Source organism: Aspergillus welwitschiae, assembly GCF_003344945.1.
Source record: "Aspergillus welwitschiae strain CBS 139.54b unplaced genomic scaffold BDQ94scaffold_23, whole genome shotgun sequence".
In the NCBI taxonomy this organism is placed as follows: Eukaryota; Fungi; Ascomycota; class Eurotiomycetes; order Eurotiales; family Aspergillaceae; genus Aspergillus; species Aspergillus welwitschiae.
In genome coordinates, this window is record NW_020798717.1 from 216,668 (window position 1) to 239,815 (window position 23,148).

The following is a 23,148-nucleotide window of genomic DNA, read 5'->3' on the forward strand; positions in this document are numbered from 1 at the left end:
CATCTCGAGATTGTTGTTGATGTTGATGTGGAAGCGGCGTGCAGTTTCAGCGATAGTCCAGCTTGAATATACATTACGTTAGCGATTCATAGAGTGGCATGAACCTTTAAGCTAAGGGTATCTACACATGCTGATATCTTACACTCCTCTCTTTCTAAGTCTACAAAGAAAAACCATCAAGATAGATTCTTCTTCTCCCTCATGAACCTCTCAATCCCCTCTCCCACTCCCTCCGGACTCGGCCTCTCCGCACAAACATCCGCCTCAAACCCAAATTCCTTCCTCAAATAATCCCTCGTCGTCGGCCCAATCGTCGCAACAAAGAAACTTCGATCACCCTTATCCCCCCAATCACCCTTACCACCCTTATTATCAAAATATCCCAACCCCCTCAACATCCCCTCACACCCCGTCGGCGAAAACACCACCACCCACACCACCCTATTACTATCACCCTTCATAACCTCCCTCTCCCGCTCAACAACCCCCCTAAACTCCCCCTCAAACCCCTCCATCACCCCCGTCTCATACACAACCACCTCATCCACACCAATGCGTTGTTCCGGGACAAGCTCCGAGCTCATAAGTGTCCGCGGGATAATATCCCGTCGTTGCTCGCCAACAAGGAAAAGCAACGGTGGCTTCGACACATCCCCATTAGTGTCTGACGGGGTAGTAGTGTAGAGAGAATTATAATGTTGGAGAATGAACTTCGCTAATGCCTCTCCATTCCCTGTATCCGCGCCGTGGATGCTCGCGTGCGGTAAATAGGTGTTCACGATGGTGGTCAGGGAGCGGTGGGTTGCGGGCCCGACGGTGTAGATTGGGAGGTTTGTGGAGGAGGAAGCTATTGTTTGTTTTGCTGAGGGGTCTGGTTTTGTTATATATATGTGTTAGTGTTTGTTTCTGGTTATGTGGTGTGGTGGTGGTGGTGGGGTAGGGAATACATACCATCATCAAGTTCGGCAAGTACTCTGCCGAAGCCTTCGACTGCGCGCTGGCTGGTGAAGATTAGGCCGCCGTATTTTCGAGCATGGTGTTTATCTTTATCTTGGGATTGGGGAGGGAGGAGGGCTCCGGAGGTGAAGAGCGCGCGGATGGAGCGTAGTCTCTCGGTGTGGAAGTTGTGCGAGAGGACCGGGATGAAGGTGGGATTGTAGTCGCTGGTGGGTTGGTGGAAGTAGTCGGAGTAGTTGTCGTGGGGGGTGGATTTGGTTTTGAGCAGGATGATGGGAGGTTTATTGGTATTCTCTGGGGAGGTCATTATGTATGAGTGTTTTTGTCTGGTGGTGGTTGTGGGTGTAGGAGGAGTTGTTGTGGTGGTGAAGTGGGATGGATGGATATCCGGATGCGGAGATGCCGCGGCTATGCTTCTACTGAGTAATACCACTACACTGTGACAGAACAAACGAAATTTGGGTCTAGTAGGTTATGTACACTAAAAAAACAGACTACTGATCGTCGAGAACGTGCAGGTACTTCTTCTCCTCCTGTCTCTCGCGCTCCGTGGCCGGAGGGAGATCGTAGTACGAGGCGCTACGGTAGCCCAGCTGTATCCAGTTAGCTTGATCCGAAATACTGTTTATAAGGGTATGCTTACCAGGTAGTGGAAGGTCAGAGTGCTGAGCTCGACAGGCTCAATGTCGAGGTCCTTGAACGTCTTGGCGTTGGGGTCGATCACCTGGTCGATGAACTCACGCTCCACCTCGTCGGCGGAGATGGTGGGCCACCAGAGGAACTTGTTCAGGTAGTGCGCCAGAGGCTTGAGGATGGCCTTGGGCACGTTGACGTGACGGCGGTGCTTGACGATTTCGCGGTCGACCAGCTCGGCAATCTCGGCGGTGGAGTAGTTCTTGGGGCCGTACAGCTCGAAGGTCTGACCGACGGTGCTGTCGTCGTGCAGCATGCGCTCCAGAGCAGTACCGACATCAATGGCCTAAGCATGTTAGCATCAATCCTAACAAAGTCGACCTCTTAACCTACGTGGACGGGCCAGTAGCGCTCCTGCATGTGGTTCGATGTGAGGAGGTTGGTCACGCGAGCGAGCTTGTGGAGGAGGTTGTCCTCGAAACCGAACATGGGCGCAGGGCGGACAATGGTGGTTTCGGGATAGATGTTGCGGACGATCTCCTCACCCCAGGCCTGCGAAAATCAGTATGAGCGTAACCATTGCGGATCAATCCACGGACCTTGGTCGCAAAGTACTCGGAAGGAGAATCCCGGCTGGCGTTGTAGGAAGAGACGTGAATGAAGCGATCAACGTCGTACTTGGCGACCGCCTCAACGATGCGCTCAGTACCGTCGACGTGGACGTCAGTGTAGGAGAAGTTCCTGCGCGATTATTAGCAGCCGGCGCTAGTATCATGCCCGTGTATAACTGACTTGGTGGGATATTGACGGCCGACAAGGTTGTAGACGACATCGGAATGGCGGACAGCCTCCTCAATGGACTGGGTGTTGCGCAAATCGTATTCCTAGACCACGATTAGTGGGCCAAGCCAAACCACCCAATTGCTGACGGATTATCATACAATGAAGTTGACACGACCAAGGTCACCAGTGACCTTTAAGTGTCTCTTCGTCATCTCCTCACGGTAGGGGACGACAACGGTGCATCCCTGCGTAGCTGGATGGCGTCAATTCCTGTGCTCCCTTCCGACCAATTGACCAACATACCGAGCTTGTTGACGATGTAACGACCGAGGAAACCAGTAGCACCGAAGACGGTCGCGGTGTGACCTAAAGAAGAGCAATTTTAGCCATCTGGCAGCGTGAGACCGGCGCGGGCAGAAGAGGGATATGTACCTCCCAAAGAGGACCTGTAGCAGAGACTAGTCAGCATCGCGGAGCTCCATAACAACGGCAATGCGCCTTACCGGCCACCCTGGACCTTCAGAATCGGCTTTCCAGTTCTAGTGATCGCGACATCCTGAAGATTCCGGCGCTGAATCTGGAATCGGATCTTAGGAGCGGGGACAAATGCCCTGGCGCCCATGGCGGAATTGACGGCCCGGGACGTCTGCATGGTCTCAATTCTGGATATGAAACGGATGAGACCACCGAACTGCGTCCGGATCGGTGTTTCAATGGACAATGGTGAGGAGAGGGGAGAGAGCGTAGCTCGACGTCAGGACTTGTACTGCAGCTGGTCGAAAGTCGTGGTCCCGAATATCCTGGAGTTGGCACGGGACTTGGCGCTAGTCCCGTTTCGGACAGCACCCTCGACCCTTCAATTGTTGGCCAACTCTTTCCCAGTTGTTTCAAGGACAATTCAGAGATCAAGTTAGTACCTAAATGAGTAATTCTTTCATTCATCACCCTCTACTCGCATATCTAGCCAAGATGGTGTTGTTGTGGCCGTCACTGCAATTTACACCGGAGCGCGTCTGACTATTAAAAGCCTCTGATTGGTTGCTAGGCGCTCATAATCGTCATGTCGAGATGCAAATGAATCTACGCCTGACAACCAAGAACTACAATGTCAATTGCTGCAGAAGTAGTGATTTTTGAACATCGCTTTGCTACTGAATGAACGGGGCACTTGTCGTATCGCATTATTAAGCCATCACCAAGACATGAGCAGCTATTCCATCGGTATCACGCACGCTGCCCACGAGCAATAAATATGGTCTTTAAATGCTCTTTTCCGTCCTTGCGAAATACAACCTGCTCCTTCGAAATATCATATTTGAAGCCCATCCCAAGCCCTGCTCCTCCGTATAGCTGCTGTATCTGCTCCGTGGTAAACCCGTGGCTTTTGACCGTATGCTCAGCATCGCCAAAGCCATGCTCAACCTTGTGACAATGGCCATGGTGGTGATCGTCTGGCACAATGTCGACGATAACGCACACACCACCTTTCTTCAGACGTTCACTAAAGCGGGCCATGGCTAATTCTGGTCTCTCAAAGTGGTGGAGGGCCATGCTGACAACCACGAGATCAAAGTCAAAGTACTCGGGCCCTGAGAGCTCTGCCGGAGCAGTCTCAGCCAGAAGGTCACCCTTGAGCGCGATAATCTTGTCTCCATAGCCCGCTTCTTCGGCATTCTTGTTGTACTCGCTAATCATATTATCTGAGACGTCGAGTCCAACGATTTTCGACACAAAAGGTGCCAATGTCTTATGGAATCAGCTTGCGGTTCATGACAGGGCTGCTTCAACAGGAAATCTAGTAAGACATAGTGACTTACCAAAGACACAGGCCCAGTCCCACATGCATACTCTAGCATCTTAATCTCTTTCCCCTTTCCAGCCTCCGTGTTGACCCATGCATCACTGATCCAGGGACGGTGACCATCCACTAGCCTGCAAATAAATTCCAGGACACTCTTGAAGTCGTTGGTGTAGGACTTGGCCAACTTGCTGTAGATTGTGAGACACATGATCAATAAAACTAAAGATGGGTGTGCACATACTCAAAGTACTGACGATTCCTCTCTGTGTGCTCTGCGTGCTCTGCCATGTTTAGATAGAGAGTCGACTTAGGTATTCACAGTATAGGTATGTATGAATGATTAATTGATCAACTGCCGCTTGGAAAAGATCTTGGGATGACTACGAGAAAGGAGGAATACGGGTGTAGAGAGCCATATTTATAGCTTGCTTGACCATGGCTGAGCAGACTGACTAGGAGCTGACAGTAGGCAAGTTCGGAGACATATCGGATACTTCTTGTAAACCATCCAATGTCGTCGTCAGGTTAACTCCTAAAGCGGCAAAGATCAGGCCTCTCCAGCTAACACGCTCGCGGAAGGACCAGCAATTTCTGCCCAATGATTTGATTGGATACGCTACTTCTCATCCTAAGTGAAGCCGGAGAAGTCGCGGTATAGTAGACGGAAGATGATGTAGGATGTCATGTGCCTCACCGCCCGAGCTCGACGGCGCTGCATCACGACCAGCTCCGCTTCCACTTCAGATCAGCTTCCCTGCCTCCATCTCCCCCCCATTACGTCCATTCGCCTTCTCACTCCCTCCGATCTTTTCATCCATCACATTTCAGACCTCACGCCGCATTTCATAATCCTCCTCCATCATGGAGAACCAACGGATCTCCGATTTCCTTGCCGACCAGCTGCAGCAAGCTCCCGAGCAATGCCAGGCCTATTTCCTGAGCTTCGAAGATTACTGGGAACGCAAACTATGGCATCAGCTTACGGATTCCTTGATTGAGTTCTTCCGTCTACCAGAGAGTGCAGCTCAGCGACTACCGATATTCAAGAGTTTCGTCCTCAGCTTCGCCGACAGAATCAATCAGCTCAAGTTCGTCTCGCTGGGGTTGATGGCGTCAACAGAATGCTCAAGTTCGTATCCCAGCTATCGCTCGCTAGAGCTTTCGCAATACAAATCCATCGCTAACACTACTGCAACAGATGACCAAGAACGCCTCACCTTCCTCACATCGCTGGCAGACAAAGTGAACAAGCCCGAGTCACAAGATGCTTACATCTACGCCCTCGCGGATGTCGCCAACGTCAAGCAACGGCTACAAGACCTGAACGGTGCGCAGAAGGACCTGGAGACATGCCAGAAAGTGCTGGACACGTTCGACTCCGTAGAGACCGTGGTGCACGCCTCCTTCTACAAAGTCAACGCGGACTACTACCACGTATGTTCCCCCCGCACCTGCCACCTAGAACTCACTAACCGTTCTCCCCCCCTTCTACAGACCAAACAAGAATTCGCCTCCTTCTACAAGAACGCCCTCCTCTACCTCGCCTGCATCAACCTCGAGGATCTCAGCGAAGCCGAGCGCGTCTCCCGCGCATACAACCTCAGCGTGGCCGCGCTCGTCTCCGACACCATCTACAACTTTGGTGAACTACTCCTGCACCCGATCCTGGACTCCCTCACCGAGACACCACACAGCTGGCTGCGCGAGCTCCTGTTTGCCTTCAACCGCGGCGACTTGACCGCCTACGACGTCCTCGCCGGAAACATCTCCAAGAACCAGCTGCTTGAGCAGCACCGCATTTTCCTGTACCAGAAGATCTCCCTGTCCGCGCTGACGGAGATGGTTTTCCGCCGGCCCCCGCACGACCGCAACCTGACTTTCTCGGCTATCTCCGCCGAAACGAAGGTCAAGCCCCAGGAGATCGAACACCTCATCATGAAGGCCCTGTCGTTGGGTCTGCTTAAGGGTGCCATTGATCAGGTGGCTCAGGTCGCCCAGATCAACTGGGTTCAGCCGAAGGTGCTGGATATGAAGCAGATCGAGGGCATGCGGAACCGTCTGAGGGATTGGGATGCTGGTGTCAACCAGCTGGGTCACTGGATCGAGGGCGTTGGAAAGGATGTGTGGGCTGCATAGGCCCCCTTTTTCCCTTTAATTAAATCGCCTTCTTTTTCTTATGATTGGTCCTGTCCTGACTTGGGTAAAAGAGTTACCTTACCATGCATGTATGTACGAACAAGTACTAGAACCTCATTATAATTGAGATCTACGAAGCCCTCCCTAGCTCGCTACACTCACATTCCGACAAAAACGCCTGATATAATATAATTCAGCCTATACATAAATGCATGCCTAGTATAATACAAAAACGGAAGAAGAAATAACTAATGATCTATCCATCCTTACCCACCCAACCTTCGTAGTAAGATTTCTACCCATCAAGAACCGACCGAACCACAGGTTCATGACTCTTGATCCAATCCCCCAAACATACTCAACCCATTCGATCAACAAGAAAACAACGAAAACCCCACCAACGCACACCCAGCTACCCACGCAGGCCACCAAACACACCAAACAACGACCTGCGTCCACACGCCCCAAACATCCCATCCGAAAGCGGCCTGCGTCAAGACCGTCTCGACATCAGCCCCGAAGTACCAGCACGCCGCGAGCAGAACAACAGGTGGGGAGAGCAAATTCAGTAGCGCCAGAGCCAGCGTACTGAGGATGTATCTGAGGGGACGGGAGGTGGATTGCGGGTTGATGCGATGGATGAAGCTTAGAGGGGCGCAGAGGAGGCCGACCATGAAGGAGAGGGAGAAGTTGAGGGTTGCGAGGGTGGAGAGGAAGAGGCCTAGGATGAGGAGAGAGAAGGATTTGATGAGGTGGTAATGTTGCGGGTGGGGAGTTAGGGTGTGCGATAGGGTGGCGGATAGGAGAAGGGGAAGGATGAGGTTTGCGAGGATGCTGGTGTAGGTTGCTGTTTCGTAGTACTGGGGTGGTGGTTAGTGGGAGTTTAGATTGATGAGAGGGGTTTAATGGGGGTACGGACCTGATGGGGGATGTTGTTGAAGATGTAGAGGGGAATTAAACCGAGGAGGTGGAGGCCGACGACTAGGGTGAGTGGGAGGGCCAGTTGACGTTCTATGATGTTGTTGCTGGTGTCTGGTTTCGCGGGTGGTGCTTGCTTGTCGTCGCGCTTCTCAGTAGTTGTAGTTGCAACTGGTTCATTAGTGGACTTTGAGGCTTGCTGGGAGCCAGGGTAATAGCCTGTCCGGAGCCAGAGGGCGATTGCCATGATGGTGAAGTTACCGGCAATCAGCATCGCGCTGGGGAGGTATGTACCAATGCTGACGAACCGATTGGTCTGCATGAGAAGGTAGAAGAAGAAACTCTGGTGCAGATGCTCGAGGAGGTTATTCAGACTGCGGCAAAGACTCTCGACTGTGCGGCCCAGCGCCATCTCATCCTGCCAGCCCTCGCCCTTCGTCTGGAGAGTGATAGCATCAATGTGATACGGCATGAAACTGCTGTGAGGACCCGTGGCATAGCCAAAGCCCTGCTTCACCATTCCTCTCATGATGGTCTGCAACCGCATCTCGTAACTATCATCGTGATCCCACATCTCTTGCAGATTGGTCCCGATGCCCATCTGCCCACCGGTAATGGATATAGCCGTGTTAAACAGATCCAAATTGGGCAACTGGCCATTGACGCCGTCGTAGAGAATATGCAGGGACTCGAACCGATGGTCAAACGGATATTCGACCACCAAACCTCCCTGCAAAGCACCGCTCTTTAAGGGAAGGGGTTGCACAAACGCCGGCTGCATATCATGGTATGCGTCAATCCACGCCTGAGTACCTGCCTTACTGTCCGGCGGGAACAAGAAGATGATATCCTTCGACCACAGCGACCACCCTATTCTCCTTCCAATTAGCAAACCATACCACATCTCATAATCACCAACGAAGGGAGCCACCCACGCTTAAAGTACCTCGCCAGCGTCAGCGCAAGCGTAACACCATTCAGATTCAGCTCATCCTCCACCGTCTTCCAAGCCGCCACGAGCACAATAGCTTCGGTGGCATCTCCACGCGGCGCCTGAATGATAGCGTAGACATTCTGACCCTGATGCGTGATCCCTGACGACGTGTATTCGTAGTTCTGCGTAGCAACTTTGAGACCGGTAGCTTTCAGAATCGATTGAATCTTATCCGACACCCTAAGCAGCAGCGCATCTTCTGTCAGCAACATGATCCCATCCATTCAGCGTGTACGCCATTCGCGGCGGTGCGGAGCTCCAGCAACATACGCAGGAGTAAAGGCATCGTTCCACGCTTCCTGTCCCTCGCCAGTCTGTCCTTCAAGCACCCCCTCTAGCTCCTTCTTGTACCCGCGGAAGATGTGCTGCTCGCTACCAGAGAAATATGCGTGGACTTGACCCGGCAGGAGCGCGTTCTCGGAGATGTAGGTCTGTCGGGAGTAATCGTTGAGGGGGAGAAGGAGGAGCCATATAACGCCGGCGACGATGCAGATAAAAGAGAGGATGTGCGGTAGGTGCACGAAGAGGAAGTGAGGATTACTCCGCACTTTGCGGATCGCAGCTGTTATGGGTATCTGTCAGCGTGGTCTGGTCTCTTTTGAGGTGTCCTTCGCGACAATCCGGGGTAAGGTGAAGGGTGAGTAGCACGGAGATAGAGGGGGCAAAGGGGGAATGGGGAGAGCAATATCGTAGACAAAGCTTCAGAGTAGCAATAAAAAGTATCTTACATTTCAAGGCCATGGGATCTGAAGCATTCGAGAACCATATCCCATGGTGATGGTGGTGCTTGATCGGGGCAAGATGTCTACCGCCGCTACGGAGCACTAATCGATCTGCCCGCAAATTTACGTCAACCGCTATAGACCACCTGCACAACTTCCCCTAGATTCAGTATTATTTGCTTTCCCCGCAAAAATTGCGAGTCACTATTGAATGCTGTATAATGCTAATTAAATATGCACAAGAATGTAACCATTTAGGTATAGCGTTAGTCCTTAGTCCTCACGGACCAAGGCGTTGCGATGAGCCGAGGAAGCTCATCGGGGTTCCCCTTTCTCCGCCGGTGGTAGTCGTTGGAAGGACACCATAACGGCCGTACGTCTTCTGATCCACTGACACATAGTGTGGCAGTCTACCGAGCAGGTTGAGTTTACCTTCAATCCATCTCAAAACCTTCTCCGGGGGAACGAAAATTTTGAGGACCCCGAGGCCGACTGTCGAGCAGATTAGCTGCGAACGGAGGTCTACAGAAGACCAATTACTTACGCAAGTATCCAACCAGAATAGCGCAGAGATGGCCAAGGAAACTGGTGTTAGGTACAAGGATCGAGACAAGAGCGCATGCGAACAGGGGCGACGTCCATGTGGGAATCTTGGTCGATCCGAGACTGAAGCTGTATTAGTCGGGAACTCTGAAGCAGACTCGTGCTCGAACATACCTAAAGTAGGGGTTTGATTTAAAGGTCCGAATGGCCTCGGAACCCAGGAGAAGGAAGACCCAGATACTAAATACCCATTAGATACCATCTCACAACCCGGAGATGCTACAGAACACTCACCTTGAACCCACAACGGCAGTGTTTCTATGCAAAACAAACTTCTCAATCAGAATATAAATGCCTGCAGGGAGCGTAGAGAGAGCTAAGCGAGAAGCAGACATCCGTTAGCACATCCACTCATCCATCCCAGAGCACTCCAAGAAGCAACTTACGCCCAATAAATAGCGCAACGGCGGTCAATGTGCCATGCTCGGCCTCAAAGCGCTCCAACAGGGGAGTAAGCGCCAGGATATTCAAGAAGGCATGGAAGAATCCCAAGTGGATGAAAGGATAGGTGTTAAGACGGTACACTATCCTAGGAGTCAGAACCTGGCTGTACTTGCAAGGCCACGTGTGCCCGAAGAGACATACTGGTGCCGAATCCAACCTCCTCCGGTATCACGGAGCCCCATTGTACCACGCTCCAAATTGTCTGCAGCTCCAGCAGCCAGAAAACAATGATCGCTAGAAGCACGAGCCGGGTGAAAAGCGGTAGGCGGAGGACGTAAGATCGTACCCTGGACGGGTTGAAGGGTAGCGGCGGAAGTGCGGCGGGAGTGGCCATAGTGGAGGGCGAATGGCCGTAGCAAGACGATATGTCAAGGCAGTGAGTTACAACTGTATTATAAAGGTCGATAGTATCGAAGGGGAGTCAATCAATGAAGGCGACGTGGAAGTCGAGGGTGTGATGCACGACACGGGACTGGCGGAGTCTAGGGAGCAATGGATTGGCGACAAGGGCTTAAGAACGTCTCGTACTGTAAGAGAAAGGAGCGAAATCGGGTAGGACAATTCGAGAAATAGTATTTCTCTTGGTTTTGATGAGGGACCTAAGGGCTGTAAATTATTGGCAATGACTCGTTCTGAAGCCACGGGATGCAATGCACGCAAACTCCGGTATACGCGACGGGAATTGAGCCAAGACGAAACAGGCCAACGGATGGAACTCAAACAGCGCAAAGAGATAGCGGGAAACAATAATCTAGAAGAAGGCCAGACAGCCCCAGGGAAGAGAGCAGAGGCACTACTTTAGTGCTTTCCGGGGGTGGCTGGATCTGGTTGCTTTTAAATGAAGGCTGATCTGGTCTCGCCTTTTCTCTTCCAAGCGCGGATCCTCCGGGGTCACGTGGCAGATAACGCTTATCGTTCCTTTGTGCTCTACATCACCTACTTCTCTTCACAGTATTTTATATAGCCTTGATGGATTTTCAGAAATATCATGCCTCATACCGGTTCATTATTTAACTAATGGTAACATGTACATAAGAAGCCGCTAATTCTCTATTCTCTACCGCACGCATTTACAGGTACTGCTTGAACCAGTTGACGGCCTGGCAGAAAGCCTGCTCCTTGGACCACTTGAAGTGGGGGACGCTCAGGTCAGCGCGAACAGCGAAGCCGTGGGAGACACCGCTGTACAGGTTGATCTGCCAAGGCTTGCCAGTCTTGATGAGGGTCTCCTCAGATTCGTGACGGAGCTGGGTGGTGAAGATGTTGTCGATTTCTGTTTGAAACCAAGTCAGCATGCGGGACCTCGCACGCGTTGCAAGAGAGGATTCCACTTACGAGCAGCAGCAATGGACAGAGGGCCCTGAATGGCGCCGAGCTCCTCGTGGGTGACGAAAGAGGGGTGAGCGTTGAAACCAACGTCGATCTGGCCGTCCTTCATGAAGCGGCAGACGTACTGGAAACGAGCCTCATTAGCAAATGATCGCAGAATACCTTTTGGAGAGTGGGTTCCAACTTACCTTGGCACCGAAGCAGTAACCGACAGCGCCGATGCGCTTAACGCCCAAGTCTCCCTTGATGTACTTGATGGTCGACTCGACAATGGGGTCGACGTTGGCGGGCTGGTGGTTAGGGAACCAAGCGCCAATGTCGAACTTGCCGGACTCCATGGCGACGGGGTCGATGGCGTCGCCGCTGAACAGGTCGGGGAGGACACACAGGTATCCGTTGTTGGCGAACTCATCGGCGAGGAGCTTAGCATTGTTGAAGAGACCGAAGATGTCGCTCAGGAAGAGGACAGCCTTCTCGGGGGTCTTGTTGTCCTTGGGGTAGACAATGTAGGTGTCGACTGTTTGCAGAAGACGTTGTTAGAAGAGAGGTACGGTCCTGGATGGAAAGATCCAGTCGGATAACATACTGTTGTTGATCTTCTTGACTTCACCGACAGGGGTGCCTTCGTGCTTGAAGCCCTGGGCACAGCAAGCTCCGGGAGGGTTAGAGGCCATGGTGACGGGTGGTTAGGTTTGGGGTATTGATGGGAAGTATAGACAAGGGGTATATGGAACAGTTCTAGTGACAAGGATGTCAAGGGAGGGAATGGCGACTAGATATATCCACAGGGCTTTGCCTCAAATGAGCAGCATCCACCGTGAACCGTCTTCTTTCCCCAAAAAATGCCCCTCCCCACTTGTTGCCCCTCATCCCATTACTAATGCCTGAATGACACGGTAGGATGTCCGACACCGCCAATCAATTAAATTTTACATGATATTCAATTGCATATGAGCCTCTGTTACAGCCATTCAGGCAAAGGCAGTCAAGCCGACTATCAATATATCCCTCGTGAAGGATATCAAAATTCGCCGGGTGGCGGTTCGTGTACCTCGAAAACGCCCCCCGAGGGTCTGCCGACCGGCAATTCTCGCCGACGTCGGGCGTCACGCTTTTTGGCTAAGCTTTCGTCGGGCGGTTCGGATTTTAGCGAGCTTTAACCCCGGGATCAATTTCCACCGTATGTCCAAGTGTGAAGAAGTGATCTGCATCTAGTGGGTTCAGGGGAAGTGACATGGGGTATTATAGCTCAGTCTTAAGACGAGGTTTCGGATACAGTAGAGCTTAAGAGTAAATGTAAATAGTCCATATACAATGCTTATATTGTGGATTCATTATGTCGGTAGAACTAGGAAAGTCATAAACCACCCCCTCATTATCCTTCCATCACAGGGATATCATTCATTAACACGGGGGCACATCAGAGATAAACAGAGAGTCATAGAACAAGGCCGTGGTATATATGGTCGTATTATGATCGTCACCCGATGTCCGAGCCGTGACACCAGGCCGAAGAAAATCAAATGTTGTAGGGGGTATAATGCTGTCAAAAGCAAATGGTGTTTTTTGGGGTTTGTTCGTTTTGCGTATCTGTCCGATGTCGTCAGAGCACTCGTATCGAGTCAGACGGACTCCGGCAGAACGGAAGCCATGAATAAAATCAGGCGGAGGCCGGGAATTGGAAAGGCGGCAGCGCAGGGCGCGACTCCCGCTTCACCGCCCAGGCCTTCAAGGCAATGGCGAGAATTTCGCACGACATGATGAAGGCGGTCAGTCCCATAGTGACTGTGAATACAAACATCGCGTCGAGGTCATAGTACTCCAGGGTTTGGATCACGCTCCGGGTCTGTCCTATGAGTTAGCTAAGATGTCCTGTGGATAAATCGCGGTTCCTTTGCTGGACTTACACTAAGCATGAAGACCAAACCACCCGAAATCAAGCAGAAAGCAGCGACGATCTCGGTTGGCGGGCGAGATGGAAGGTAGGAGGTCGGAGGCTTGAGGTACATGATGACATAGGTCATGCCACGAGCCAGTGCAAAGCCGACAAGGAGGTTACCCCACTGCTTGTGCACCATGGTCGATACCATACTATCCTGGTGGTGGGAACCCATCATCATACCCAACAGAAGGATGACCAGCGCAGGCATAGGGTTCAGTGATACGCCCTGGGTGTCAGGGAGCTGCCATGCGGTATCTGCTGAGGTGTGTGCGCTCATGTGGGAGGGGTATTGAAGAACCGTACTGTTCAACCAGCCTTTGACGCGCTTCGACTCAAAGAGCATACCACAGAGACCACCACCGAAGAACATGATGGAGATGGACACATGCTCAAGGTCGGTGGCAGTCCATGCGCCACCCCAACCGGTGAGGTGCTCCAAGAAGACGTTGGTAACGCCGTAGAGGAAGATCACGAATGATTCAGTGAATTCACCCGTGGGGATCTTGGCCTTACATCTACCGACAATGGGACTGGATGGCTTCACGTTCCAGGCCCAACCCAGGTCGGCCCAGCAGCCAAGCATGCGTCCCAGAGTCAGAAGACCATACCAGAAAAAGATACCTCCTTTGATGAAGTGGGCGAGGCCATTGAAGACCTCCTTGCCTCTCTGCCAATGCGCGTTAGCAGAATTCATTAGAACGGTCTATTGCCTAGAAACTTACCATGAGACCACCATAAGTCACACCACCTGTCGCAATAGCAACGAAGCCAAACGGCAAGATGATTCTGTCGATAACAGCATAGATGGTCGAGATAATGCGAAGCGCTCTGGTGGAGACCAGACGAGGTACACGGCTGGCAAGGAATCGGTCGGCGAAGGGGATGCGGAACCAACCGCGCGGTTGGGACGAGGGTTCGGGGAGCGGATCCTCGGGCTTTTCGAAACCGTCATACTCATCCGAAGGCGACGCACAAGATGGCGACCCAGGACGACTGTGGAGGGAAGAGGAATTTCTCTCCGTGCCCTGTCCACTGTCGCGCGACCAGCGGTACGAATGGCGAATACCACCAGAGTACATCTGGGGGCTCTCCATCTCATCGGTAGAAACGGGAAGGAACGCTGCCCGTTCATATGAAGTCGACTCCGACTCGCCTCTGCCAGCATAGGCAAAGATCAACGACATGATGACCTGCGCGCTCATGACCCAGGTTGCGATCCAGCCAATCTTGTGATGAGCGTTGTTCTCATACAGATCGGGGGTCTGGCTGTTGTAGATGATTCCAATAAGCAATCCCACCGCGTTGCATACCAAGAAAAGGAATTGCGACGGCAATGCGAAACGTGACCGGGCGACGCTGAACATGACCGCTGTTATTGCAAAGTGTTAGTTTTCTGTGTCTTTGTGAGGGTTAGATAAAATGGAGCTATACCTGTCGGCAGAATGAAGCACCAGGCGAGAATCATCAGACCGATGTGAACCGCAATCGCGGTGCCGTGTTTCCCATACGCGAAGTAGCTCATGGGGGAGTCGTCATTTGCCTCTGTGGATGATTCCTGGGTGGACTCGCTGTGGCTCATATCCATACCCATGTCCATGTCCATCGCTTCGTCGTCTCCGTGGGGAAGCGCATTCGCAACGGAGACTAGAAGGAAAGCTGCCGCAAACGCGGCACGGGAAGCTCGCTGCCACATGAGGAGGGGGAGAGCTTCTATATTACAGACAGGAAAACCAAATAAGGGGAACTATATCTCTGCGACGTGCGACAGGTTGAAATCAAGTGCGAGCACGGAGAGACGACTATGAGATTAAGCCAACTCCCAGCTCCCCTTGTCGCAAACAAGATGGCAGAAGAAATTTGTACGAGGAAGCTGGGTTGCTGGATTGCGGATGGGCGCGGCTACCACCTGGCGAAGGGCAGTACGTGGGAGTACGTCGGGGGGTCAGACAGGTCGGTAGGGCTGAAGTATGGAAGCAACGGACGGTCGTGGAAGGGAGAGCAGGAAGTATAAGTATGAGAATGGGCGAAGATTCCAAGGAAACCCAGCCAGCCAACGGTGGACCATACAAGTAGGTTAAGAAGCGAGACGGAAGGCTGAAGACCGGAGGGGTTGCCAGAGAGGGTTGCGCGAGACTTTTTATTTAATCATTACTCATGACTTAATTTTTTTCTTTCCCATTCGCGCCTTGTGTTCGCAGCTCTCCTTCCTTCGGAGCTGGCGGGGATAGCATGCAACAAGACCGAAAGGCCGTGGAAACAAGCGGTCCTGCTGGAGCTCCCCAAAGCTCCGTGTGCCGAAAGTGGAGTTACTCACTGGCACCCTCGCGCTAGCAAGGAAAGGGAAACGGAAAAAAAAAAAAAAGGAAATAATAATTAAAAAAAAGGACTAAGGCCCCCCCCAGGAGTGACGCTGTTCACCTCCCAGTCTGGTTTCTGATCTGACTGCTGCTTTGTTTGCTTGACCTCTCTCTCTTCTTTCTTCTTTTGCAAGAAATGAGAGTGATGATGATTAATAACTAACAAGATACTCTCGGATTCCATGTTGAGGCTATGCCCATGATATAGCTCGATCCTTCAAGGCTCCCATCGTCATCATGAGGTGTCTTGCTGAGAACGCTGGTACCACCACTCATGCCTCCCGAAGTCATCCAGCGATGGAGCCGATCATTCTTTTTGGACTAATCACCGCCTCCAATGCCTGGAACTTTATTTCTTCTTCCATTCAGAAAAATGAATTTTCTTTTCCCTTCTATGTTTCCATTTACACTTTTCTCGGGATCTTTTCGCCTGTCAGCCAATCCCTCCTTGCCATCTTACTTCCTTTCCAACATCATCCCTACTCCGTATATCTCTCTTACTACTAGTAGCAAAGCCCCCTCGGATCACGAGCTCTCAGCCTCTGAGTCACGATGCATCTTGCTGTGATTTGAAACTTCTTCAAATCAAGGTTTGTTGTGTGGAAATTGAATTACTTAATAATGGCAACAAGAGAAGTGCCTGTTTTGGCTTCAGATCATATGAACCATTTTTCGATAAAGCCGAAAAGGAGCACAAATAAGAGCCCAGGAAAAGGGGATTTACAAAAGAAAAGAGAAAAGTAAAAAAGAAAATTACCCCTCTTGGCAGAGTTGGGTTCTCGGAAGCCCGGAGCGACCGGGAGGAGATACTCGACTTCCAGGTCACGATGCGCTGACGCACCATGGGAAATGACCTCATCCCAAGGTACCGGACTTTTAGCGTGTGGCCTAGAGCGGACCAGTGGATGTTCCCTTCTTGTTCCCCATCCGCTTCGGGATCCTGTTCGCCTGTTTTCGGGGCTTTTTCTTCTTGCTTCTTAAGGCTTCATGGCCCCTCCCGCGGATATATTACTAATGCCGCGGGACAGCAGGCCTTTTTCGCGATGCCAGAATCACACAGAAGGGTCTTCAAGCCCAAGTTCGCACTATTGGCGAAAGGGTCAACAAGGCTGCAAGTGCATGAGACTACTAACTACTACTCCCTATGCCGGTCCACCTTCATCTGCGTGTCTGGCAGTGGCCTGTACGCCGTTTGGGCTCCGATCTCGTCTCCACGCAGTCCTCTGTAGTCACAATTATGCCAGGACGCTCATGCCATGTATCTATCAATCCCTTCCTGTCCGTCTGACAGTCCCCCGGAAGGCGCAGCAATCATTCGATCGCGGGGGGGTGTAAACAGAAGTCCAGAATGCAGGGATTCTGATACGCCCAACTTCTTAGGTCCCGCCTTCCCGTGACTTGTAAGATGGTGCGCAATAAGCCTACGAATCGTTTACTCACCTCTCTGTCTCGGCGGCTATTCGAGCTTGTGAAAGATCGAACTGCCAGGGGCTGTTGTCTAGGATAGATTGTATCAGATCCGGAGTATTTAGATGATTGGATTCTCGCGACATCACCAGAGGACAGTCATGCATCTAGTTCATCTCCCCTTACATCGGCAGGTGAGAAGTGTTGGTGGGGACTCATGAAAGGGAGGATGCCATAGTGTGTTTGTTATGTTGGTCCAGCGTGCGGAGCGATCTATCACCAGCTCCAATGAGCATGTACCAACTACATATGCAACGGACCGCGAACGAGCAAGCAGCACGGCACACACTGACACGATGGCTGGTTTATTGCAAGCTGTGTATTGGAGGGGATTTGGAGCGGGGAGCTGCTAAAGGAGGAAGTATCCTCCGCGACCAAAAGGCGAGCTGAAGTCAAGACCGTCCGTACTAATATAACCCCTCTTTCTGCAGAGGTCGATCGGTGCCATCTACGGCAACTGTCTCTGGCCCTACGGACTACTGCTTTGGACTATTCCGCTCCAATGAGACTAGTGTTAATATCTCAGCTACATGCACAGAGTAGCTGCGGTGGATGTAGGAGCAGTGTTGTACCTAAAGATGGATGGATAGCTAGCTAGCTGTCCAGCCCTGTTGAACAGTGGCCCATCTGGAATGTACCCAACTGGCCCATGACTTTTCCCCATCTCCAGATTCTGGTGGGCTGATCGTCAATTCAGGGCGCATGCCAGTGTAGCGTGACGTTGCGATGCAGGCGGTTGCACTAAAGGTCGGTGCTACAAGCGAGGAGAGCGGTGCATGCCATAGACAGGTACAGACCGCGGATGTGCTGGCGCCGACCGGCCTTTTAGTAGGTTTGGCGACGATCCTATCTATACAACAACAACACTGAGGTTAGACTGATAAGCAACCATGAACTGACTGCTAGGGAGATGTTCATCTAGCACGATGATTGTGCAACTGTGGTGCAACCTATACAGCCGCCATATTTAGCCATAGAGTACTCGATAGTACTCGGTTGTAATCCTTATATCGAGCTATTTGGTGTGTCTATCTACTACTTTCTACTGTAGGCAGACCACCAACAAGCGTCGATCTCTGCCGGCTTTAGTGGCATCCTCTTCCCTCGGAAGCAAACCCCACCCGGCGGGCCTCGCACGTTGGGCTTTTTGCTAGTGATTGCTAGCCCTGTCCGTGCCCGTGTATGATTCTGCCAGTATCTATCGACCTTTGCTCTCTTTCTGACAACCCAACTGACGATCGCGGCTTGGCATCACCGGGCGAAAATCACAATCCGCATCCGCGCCCTTCCGTTCTGTATGAACTGCCCGGGAGGCATAAACACGTCCATGCGCCATGGCGCTTCTCGTCACCTTTTCTTACATCCACGCACCTCCCGTCTCGACACACATCCGTCTGACCCGGAGATCTCTCGCATTAATCATTCAATCACTGTCGAGCCTCTTTTTCTAAGTTTTTTAAGTATTTACCCACTTTCTCTCTTTGACCGTTTCCAGGCCTGGCTGGCCCTTTCCCACCGCACCCGTACTTATGCATCGTATGACCAACACTGACTCATCGATCATGACGCGATGCTCATCGTGGGAAAAATCGGATACTTGTTGCGGTCATGTCGTTGACGTCATGGCATGGTTTCCTCCAGGCAGCTTTGCTAGAGTCAAACCCAAAACATGGTTACAATAGTCTATATGGGGATGAGAATGGGTGTTACTATTGTCCTTTTGTGAATGCCACTGTCCTGGTGAGTCTATCTACCCACAAGATCAGACTACGCAGCAATCATTGCCAGATTGGACTGCTGGACATCCGTGCTGTCAAGCCGACACACAAACTTAAAGGGACCCGCCATAAAAATTTAGGCCTGATAAGATCGACCCGATCCCATGACCTCAAGTTCGGCACATCCGGCTCTCTCGGCTTTACACTCGTCAGGATTTCCTCCCTTTGTCTGGCGGCATTTACACGAAGGCTGCCGCGATTCAAGCCCCGTCATCGACGAGAGGCCTAGACTACAACTGTCATGTTGACATGTCGCCATTCAGGGTTTACCAGTCTTACATATGGCATCCAGCTTACAGGTCATCAATTTGGTAGGTAGTAGTGGACGGACCACTTCCGATGCATTGCCCAATCAGTTTCTCGATTAGGCTCGCGTTAACTCGGAGACTTTTCCTTCCATGTGGATTCCACCGCAACTTTGGTCGAAGTAGTTCGATTGGCGAAAATTTTCTGATATTGGGCAAGCGTACGCAAAACAGCCGGAGGATGCCGCCCGCTGAGCTCATTTTCTAAGCGGAGACAAACCATGGCTCAGACTTGACTATACTAGGCAGGCCATAATCTCCGTGCCGCTAATTCCGGCTTCGCTCCGATGATGATGCCGCTTTAACCGGCTGACCTGGTTGGTGAGACTGTTCAGGTACTCCCTCGGCCGTTCTGCCGTTCTTTGTGATTCGCTCGAGGCAGCCACACTAGCTGGTGCGAATTCATTAAGCGACATCAAGGAACTATAACAGCCAGCTCTTCTCTAGCAGAATTCGATGGCTTCCTACCAGACGGTCCAACCGATCCTGGTCATGAATCTGGCGAAGCATAGGGATTATAGCTCTCCGGGTGGCACAGAAGCACTCGCTTCTGCTAGAGATGTCTTTCCATCGACACATTCTACAATAGCTAGAGAAGCCATTACCCCAGACTCTTTGCTCAAGGACAGTAGTGAACCTCATTGGCTTTTCGGACATACTAATTTCCATAGCCACCTTAGCATACACTATCTGACAAGGTATAGTTCTCGATACTTAACGCACCTTAGCCAGAGTCTATCAGAGTCTTCTCATTCACTCAACTCGTTCAGTTTAACTTGCCGAGGAATGTGCAAGTTGCAGTATACGTACGGTCAAGTGATTGAGAATCGCACCCCTTACTTGAACATGCCAGTCCCATATACGTACTGTGTTTTACTAACCCCACCGCAAGCACAGCCCTCGAGTAGGTGAGTGTGACCAGAAGTCACCGCAACATGCCGCAAAAGACAGGGAGGGTGACTGCGGGGAGATACAAATCCAGCCTACTAGCCTGAAACAAGACATGGGTATGTCCTGCAGTAGTCACAAGTTTACAATTCCATATCATAAGACACACTATTCGCTACATTGCTTTTCTGACCAATATGCATGGCTCACGCGACATAGCTCAACAACAACTACATCAATGTCACCTAACAATAACGAAACCCCCGAAAATCGGCGTCCGGAATTACCAAACAGGCACAAAGTACCATGCTACATACACAGTAGATGATCATCAGTGATCCAAGCGAGACGGACCAATCGCTTAAACACACAGCACCAATAACATCTACTAGACAGATGCTAGATACTTCTCCTGTACCGCGCCTACTGCGATCATCACTACTTAGCCCTATTAGGTCCAATCGAGCGGGTAGTCCCGAACGCAAGTTTCTACACAGTAGTCTATCACGTCGGAACTCGGATGTTCGGGTTTTAAGGAGGCTAGCTTGTGATTACTTCTCTCCTGTAGCCAAGTACTGCTTTGTTGATCGTTGGTCATTAGACCTTTCTTTGCACTGTCCCTGAACATTTGATCTAACCACATATCTTTGAAGTGGTCAATACTGATTTGGTTGTACTTATCGTTCCTCTTCATACGTAAGCAAGTGGTGAACTCATTGAGTGAAGTCCTGAAATGAGATACTATCCTGTAGATACTATACGGAGCTTACATTGGTTAGGAGACATACTCCATCGAGCCTCAGAAAGGCTAACTGACACTCAGATATTAACTAGTGCTAACTATAATGTCCATCCATTAGACAACTCATTAGTAAGTCAGTTGATGCATGTGCTAGCTAGCTACTTACCTAGCCAGCCTTACACCGATAGCTCTAAGCCTTATGGAATCCCCTGTATTGCTTTTCCCTTTTATTTCCTATTTCTTCGTTCTTCTTTCTTTTTCTTTTCTTCCCTTATTTTTACCATTTTTTCTCTTTTCCCTTTTGCCCCAAACGCATATAGCTTAGTGTGTTTTCCCTGGGAAGTAGGTACGTAGATAGATAAACTAGCTATGTACTCCGTACCTGACTGAGCATGGGTGGGTCATAAGACTATTACCTAACCTGGGTAGGTACCATAGAGGTACGAACAACGGAGTAGTAAAGTAAGTAGCGTCCTGGTATTGAGGAATATGCTTACTACTTAAAAGGGTCAAGTAAGTACTCTAGAGGTACGAAGTAGTCTGCTCATATTAGAATCCGTCTGTTGGGGTGGTTGGGTAGATCCTGGGGTAGCTTATTGTAGTCACTTAATTATGTATGGAAGACATGATCGGGGTCGGATGTTAGTGTATGTGTTGAGCCCATTAAGCTCGGTTTGGATTGTATGGCTTTAACTTATTGTGTGGTGTTGGTGTTAAGCAGCATTGAGTCTCGCTTACGATAGGCACACGGACTGAAATATGTGGCTACGCAAGGACAATATTAATAGAAAGTGTTTTTGTCTTACAATTTGGTGTTTAGTGTGAACGTCTCTGTTTGGCCATTTTGTTATGGCTCCAAGGTACGCGATGAAGATAGGGCACCTAAATGATGTCGTAGATAAGTATAGCAGTTCTGTCAGCCGATCTCTCAAAAATATAGCTCCGTATAACAAAAGCAGCATCCGCATCCAGCAAGTAACCAATATGAACATCATCGTCATACTGCAATTTAAGTGGACTAACCTCCTCCAAACATTACCATATTCCATTCTGATATACATCGGCCGGAACAACCTGCCCTCCGAACCATCTATCCGGAGTAGCCAAAAAAAACCCCCAAACCCATACATCACATGACCCTTACCCCCAAACAAGGCTTAGCGCCCCATCAAGCGAGATGGTCCGAGCCCGCATCACGGAAACCGGAAAGACACACAAACGGAATTTCGACCCTAACCTTTTCGTTGAATCCCCGTCCCCCTTCAACGCCCAGCGACGACAAACCGCCAGCCAAACACCGTCTCATCCCCAGGTTTCTCTCGCCTCAGATTCAAGATGACTCACGAGTCCGTTTGGTACAGCCGGCCCCGCAAGTAAGTGAAAACGATGTCCCTCGAATTTGATATGTATGTGTGGGAGGCTAATTGATGTGTGATTTATAGGTTCGGCAAGGGTTCCCGTTCTTGGTGCGTATATGCGATATTTTCCTGAGGAGGAGATTAGGGGGATTGGGGGTTTTTTTGGAGACGAAGAGAAACAAATGGAGGAAATACGAAAATGTGAAGGAAGTTATGTGCTGATTCGTTTTGGAATAATACAGCCGTGTCTGCTCCCACCGCGCCGGTCTGATCCGCAAGTACGGGGTATGGATATCACCAGATTCTTTGCGATGCGAAATTATCGAGGGGGCAGGAACAATGGCTAACTGGTTTTCTTTTTGCGTACAGATGAACATCTGCCGTCAGTGCTTCCGTGAGAAGTCCTCTGACATCGGTTTCCACAAGGTTGGTTTCACCATCACCCATATACACATTCCAGCACCAGCACCATATCATATCCGCAATGGCATTGGCATGGCGAGAGGAGGATTTCGAAAGAGATGGGACTTGCGACAAGAAGAAAAACAATGAAGAACCGGGAATGGAATGAATTGAAATGCCACTCGACATCGAAAGAGCCAGAACCACACATACACACAATCACGCCACACATACCAGAAGACAAGAAACCTAACTAACACCACACCCCCAAACAGTACCGTTAAATCGAATCTTCTTCCTCGATCCCATTTTTCCGTTATTCACGACGATGATTCGTTAAAACGTGCTCGTGGCGCTTCGATTCTCTCACATATCACCCAAATTAAAACCGACAATCCCCCACAGTCTCATGTCGGGGTTTAGCGGAGGAAGAAAACTGGGGGATACGGTAGCCTCTTTTTTCTTTTACCAGTGTGTGTGTGTGAAATCGAAACGCAAATGAAATCCGAACCGGGCTTGCTTTCAATGGAATGAAATAAAATGGTGTTTTTCTTTTGTTTCCAGGTGGAATATTCTTTTTAAAATGAGG

The 23,148-nt window shown here is 50.7% G+C and overlaps 12 protein-coding genes across 12 annotated transcripts; 5 read left to right on the forward strand and 7 right to left on the reverse strand.

Moving 5' to 3' along the window:
• Positions 1–176: 176 nt before the first annotated feature.
• BDQ94DRAFT_171961 (uroporphyrinogen-III synthase HEM4) lies at positions 177–1,264 on the reverse strand (the record flags this gene model as incomplete). The annotated part of the gene is made up of 2 exons (XM_026771864.1): positions 177–871; positions 952–1,264. The coding sequence occupies 2 exons, from the start codon at positions 1,262–1,264 to the stop codon at positions 177–179; spliced, it is 1,008 nt and encodes a 335-aa protein (XP_026624550.1).
• A 131-nt stretch (positions 1,265–1,395) lies between these two features.
• On the reverse strand, positions 1,396–3,134 carry BDQ94DRAFT_146915 (complex I NDUFA9 subunit family protein). The gene is made up of 9 exons (XM_026766913.1): positions 2,877–3,134; positions 2,806–2,819; positions 2,677–2,739; positions 2,532–2,626; positions 2,383–2,474; positions 2,190–2,331; positions 1,984–2,142; positions 1,601–1,936; positions 1,396–1,550 (listed from the first exon to the last, which is right to left on the reverse strand). Exons 1-9 carry the CDS (start codon positions 3,023–3,025, stop codon positions 1,452–1,454), a joined length of 1,149 nt encoding a protein of 382 aa, XP_026624551.1. The 5' UTR covers positions 3,026–3,134; the 3' UTR covers positions 1,396–1,451.
• Positions 3,135–3,456: 322 nt separating this feature from the next.
• On the reverse strand, positions 3,457–4,544 carry BDQ94DRAFT_58146 (class I SAM-dependent DNA methyltransferase). Its single transcript, XM_026776100.1, has 3 exons — positions 4,416–4,544; positions 4,191–4,362; positions 3,457–4,119 (listed from the first exon to the last, which is right to left on the reverse strand). Exons 1-3 carry the CDS (start codon positions 4,460–4,462, stop codon positions 3,598–3,600), a joined length of 741 nt encoding a protein of 246 aa, XP_026624552.1. The 5' UTR covers positions 4,463–4,544; the 3' UTR covers positions 3,457–3,597.
• Positions 4,545–4,941: 397 nt separating this feature from the next.
• BDQ94DRAFT_146917 (proteasome regulatory particle lid subunit RPN9) lies at positions 4,942–6,753 on the forward strand. Its single transcript, XM_026766914.1, has 3 exons — positions 4,942–5,303; positions 5,373–5,608; positions 5,669–6,753. Exons 1-3 carry the CDS (start codon positions 5,036–5,038, stop codon positions 6,308–6,310), a joined length of 1,146 nt encoding a protein of 381 aa, XP_026624553.1. The 5' UTR covers positions 4,942–5,035; the 3' UTR covers positions 6,311–6,753.
• On the reverse strand, positions 6,682–10,325 carry BDQ94DRAFT_160532 (GPI-anchor transamidase subunit GAA1; the record flags this gene model as incomplete). The annotated part of the gene is made up of 10 exons (XM_026769232.1): positions 6,682–7,170; positions 7,230–8,098; positions 8,164–8,402; positions 8,493–8,784; positions 9,233–9,436; positions 9,489–9,610; positions 9,662–9,727; positions 9,782–9,863; positions 9,934–10,071; positions 10,133–10,325. 10 exons carry the CDS (start codon positions 10,323–10,325, stop codon positions 6,682–6,684), a joined length of 2,694 nt encoding a protein of 897 aa, XP_026624554.1.
• A 551-nt stretch (positions 10,326–10,876) lies between these two features.
• Positions 10,877–12,511, reverse strand: BDQ94DRAFT_146922 (dienelactone hydrolase family protein). The gene is made up of 4 exons (XM_026766915.1): positions 11,907–12,511; positions 11,509–11,837; positions 11,327–11,444; positions 10,877–11,264 (listed from the first exon to the last, which is right to left on the reverse strand). The coding sequence occupies exons 1-4, from the start codon at positions 11,992–11,994 to the stop codon at positions 11,062–11,064; spliced, it is 738 nt and encodes a 245-aa protein (XP_026624555.1). The 5' UTR covers positions 11,995–12,511; the 3' UTR covers positions 10,877–11,061.
• Positions 12,512–12,980: 469 nt separating this feature from the next.
• Positions 12,981–14,955, reverse strand: BDQ94DRAFT_171967 (Ytp1 family protein; the record flags this gene model as incomplete). The annotated part of the gene is made up of 4 exons (XM_026771865.1): positions 12,981–13,166; positions 13,228–13,929; positions 13,985–14,631; positions 14,694–14,955. 4 exons carry the CDS (start codon positions 14,953–14,955, stop codon positions 12,981–12,983), a joined length of 1,797 nt encoding a protein of 598 aa, XP_026624556.1.
• A 1,339-nt stretch (positions 14,956–16,294) lies between these two features.
• Positions 16,295–17,135, forward strand: BDQ94DRAFT_58209 (uncharacterized protein). The gene is made up of 2 exons (XM_026776103.1): positions 16,295–17,019; positions 17,127–17,135. The coding sequence occupies exon 1, from the start codon at positions 16,462–16,464 to the stop codon at positions 16,846–16,848; it is 387 nt and encodes a 128-aa protein (XP_026624557.1). The 5' UTR covers positions 16,295–16,461; the 3' UTR covers positions 16,849–17,019; positions 17,127–17,135.
• Positions 17,136–17,557: 422 nt separating this feature from the next.
• On the reverse strand, positions 17,558–18,136 carry BDQ94DRAFT_58190 (uncharacterized protein). Its single transcript, XM_026776102.1, has 2 exons — positions 17,979–18,136; positions 17,558–17,914 (listed from the first exon to the last, which is right to left on the reverse strand). The coding sequence occupies exons 1-2, from the start codon at positions 18,002–18,004 to the stop codon at positions 17,677–17,679; spliced, it is 264 nt and encodes an 87-aa protein (XP_026624558.1). The 5' UTR covers positions 18,005–18,136; the 3' UTR covers positions 17,558–17,676.
• A 453-nt stretch (positions 18,137–18,589) lies between these two features.
• BDQ94DRAFT_58188 (uncharacterized protein) lies at positions 18,590–19,125 on the forward strand. Its single transcript, XM_026776101.1, has one exon. The coding sequence runs from the start codon at positions 18,695–18,697 to the stop codon at positions 19,091–19,093; it is 399 nt and encodes a 132-aa protein (XP_026624559.1). The 5' UTR covers positions 18,590–18,694; the 3' UTR covers positions 19,094–19,125.
• Positions 19,090–20,188, forward strand: BDQ94DRAFT_146928 (uncharacterized protein). The gene has a single exon (XM_026766916.1). The coding sequence runs from the start codon at positions 19,626–19,628 to the stop codon at positions 20,079–20,081; it is 456 nt and encodes a 151-aa protein (XP_026624560.1). The 5' UTR covers positions 19,090–19,625; the 3' UTR covers positions 20,082–20,188.
• BDQ94DRAFT_146929 (uncharacterized protein) lies at positions 20,189–21,043 on the forward strand. Its single transcript, XM_026766917.1, has one exon. It carries the CDS (start codon positions 20,382–20,384, stop codon positions 20,679–20,681), a length of 300 nt encoding a protein of 99 aa, XP_026624561.1. The 5' UTR covers positions 20,189–20,381; the 3' UTR covers positions 20,682–21,043.
• The last annotated feature ends 2,105 nt before the right edge of the window (positions 21,044–23,148 follow it).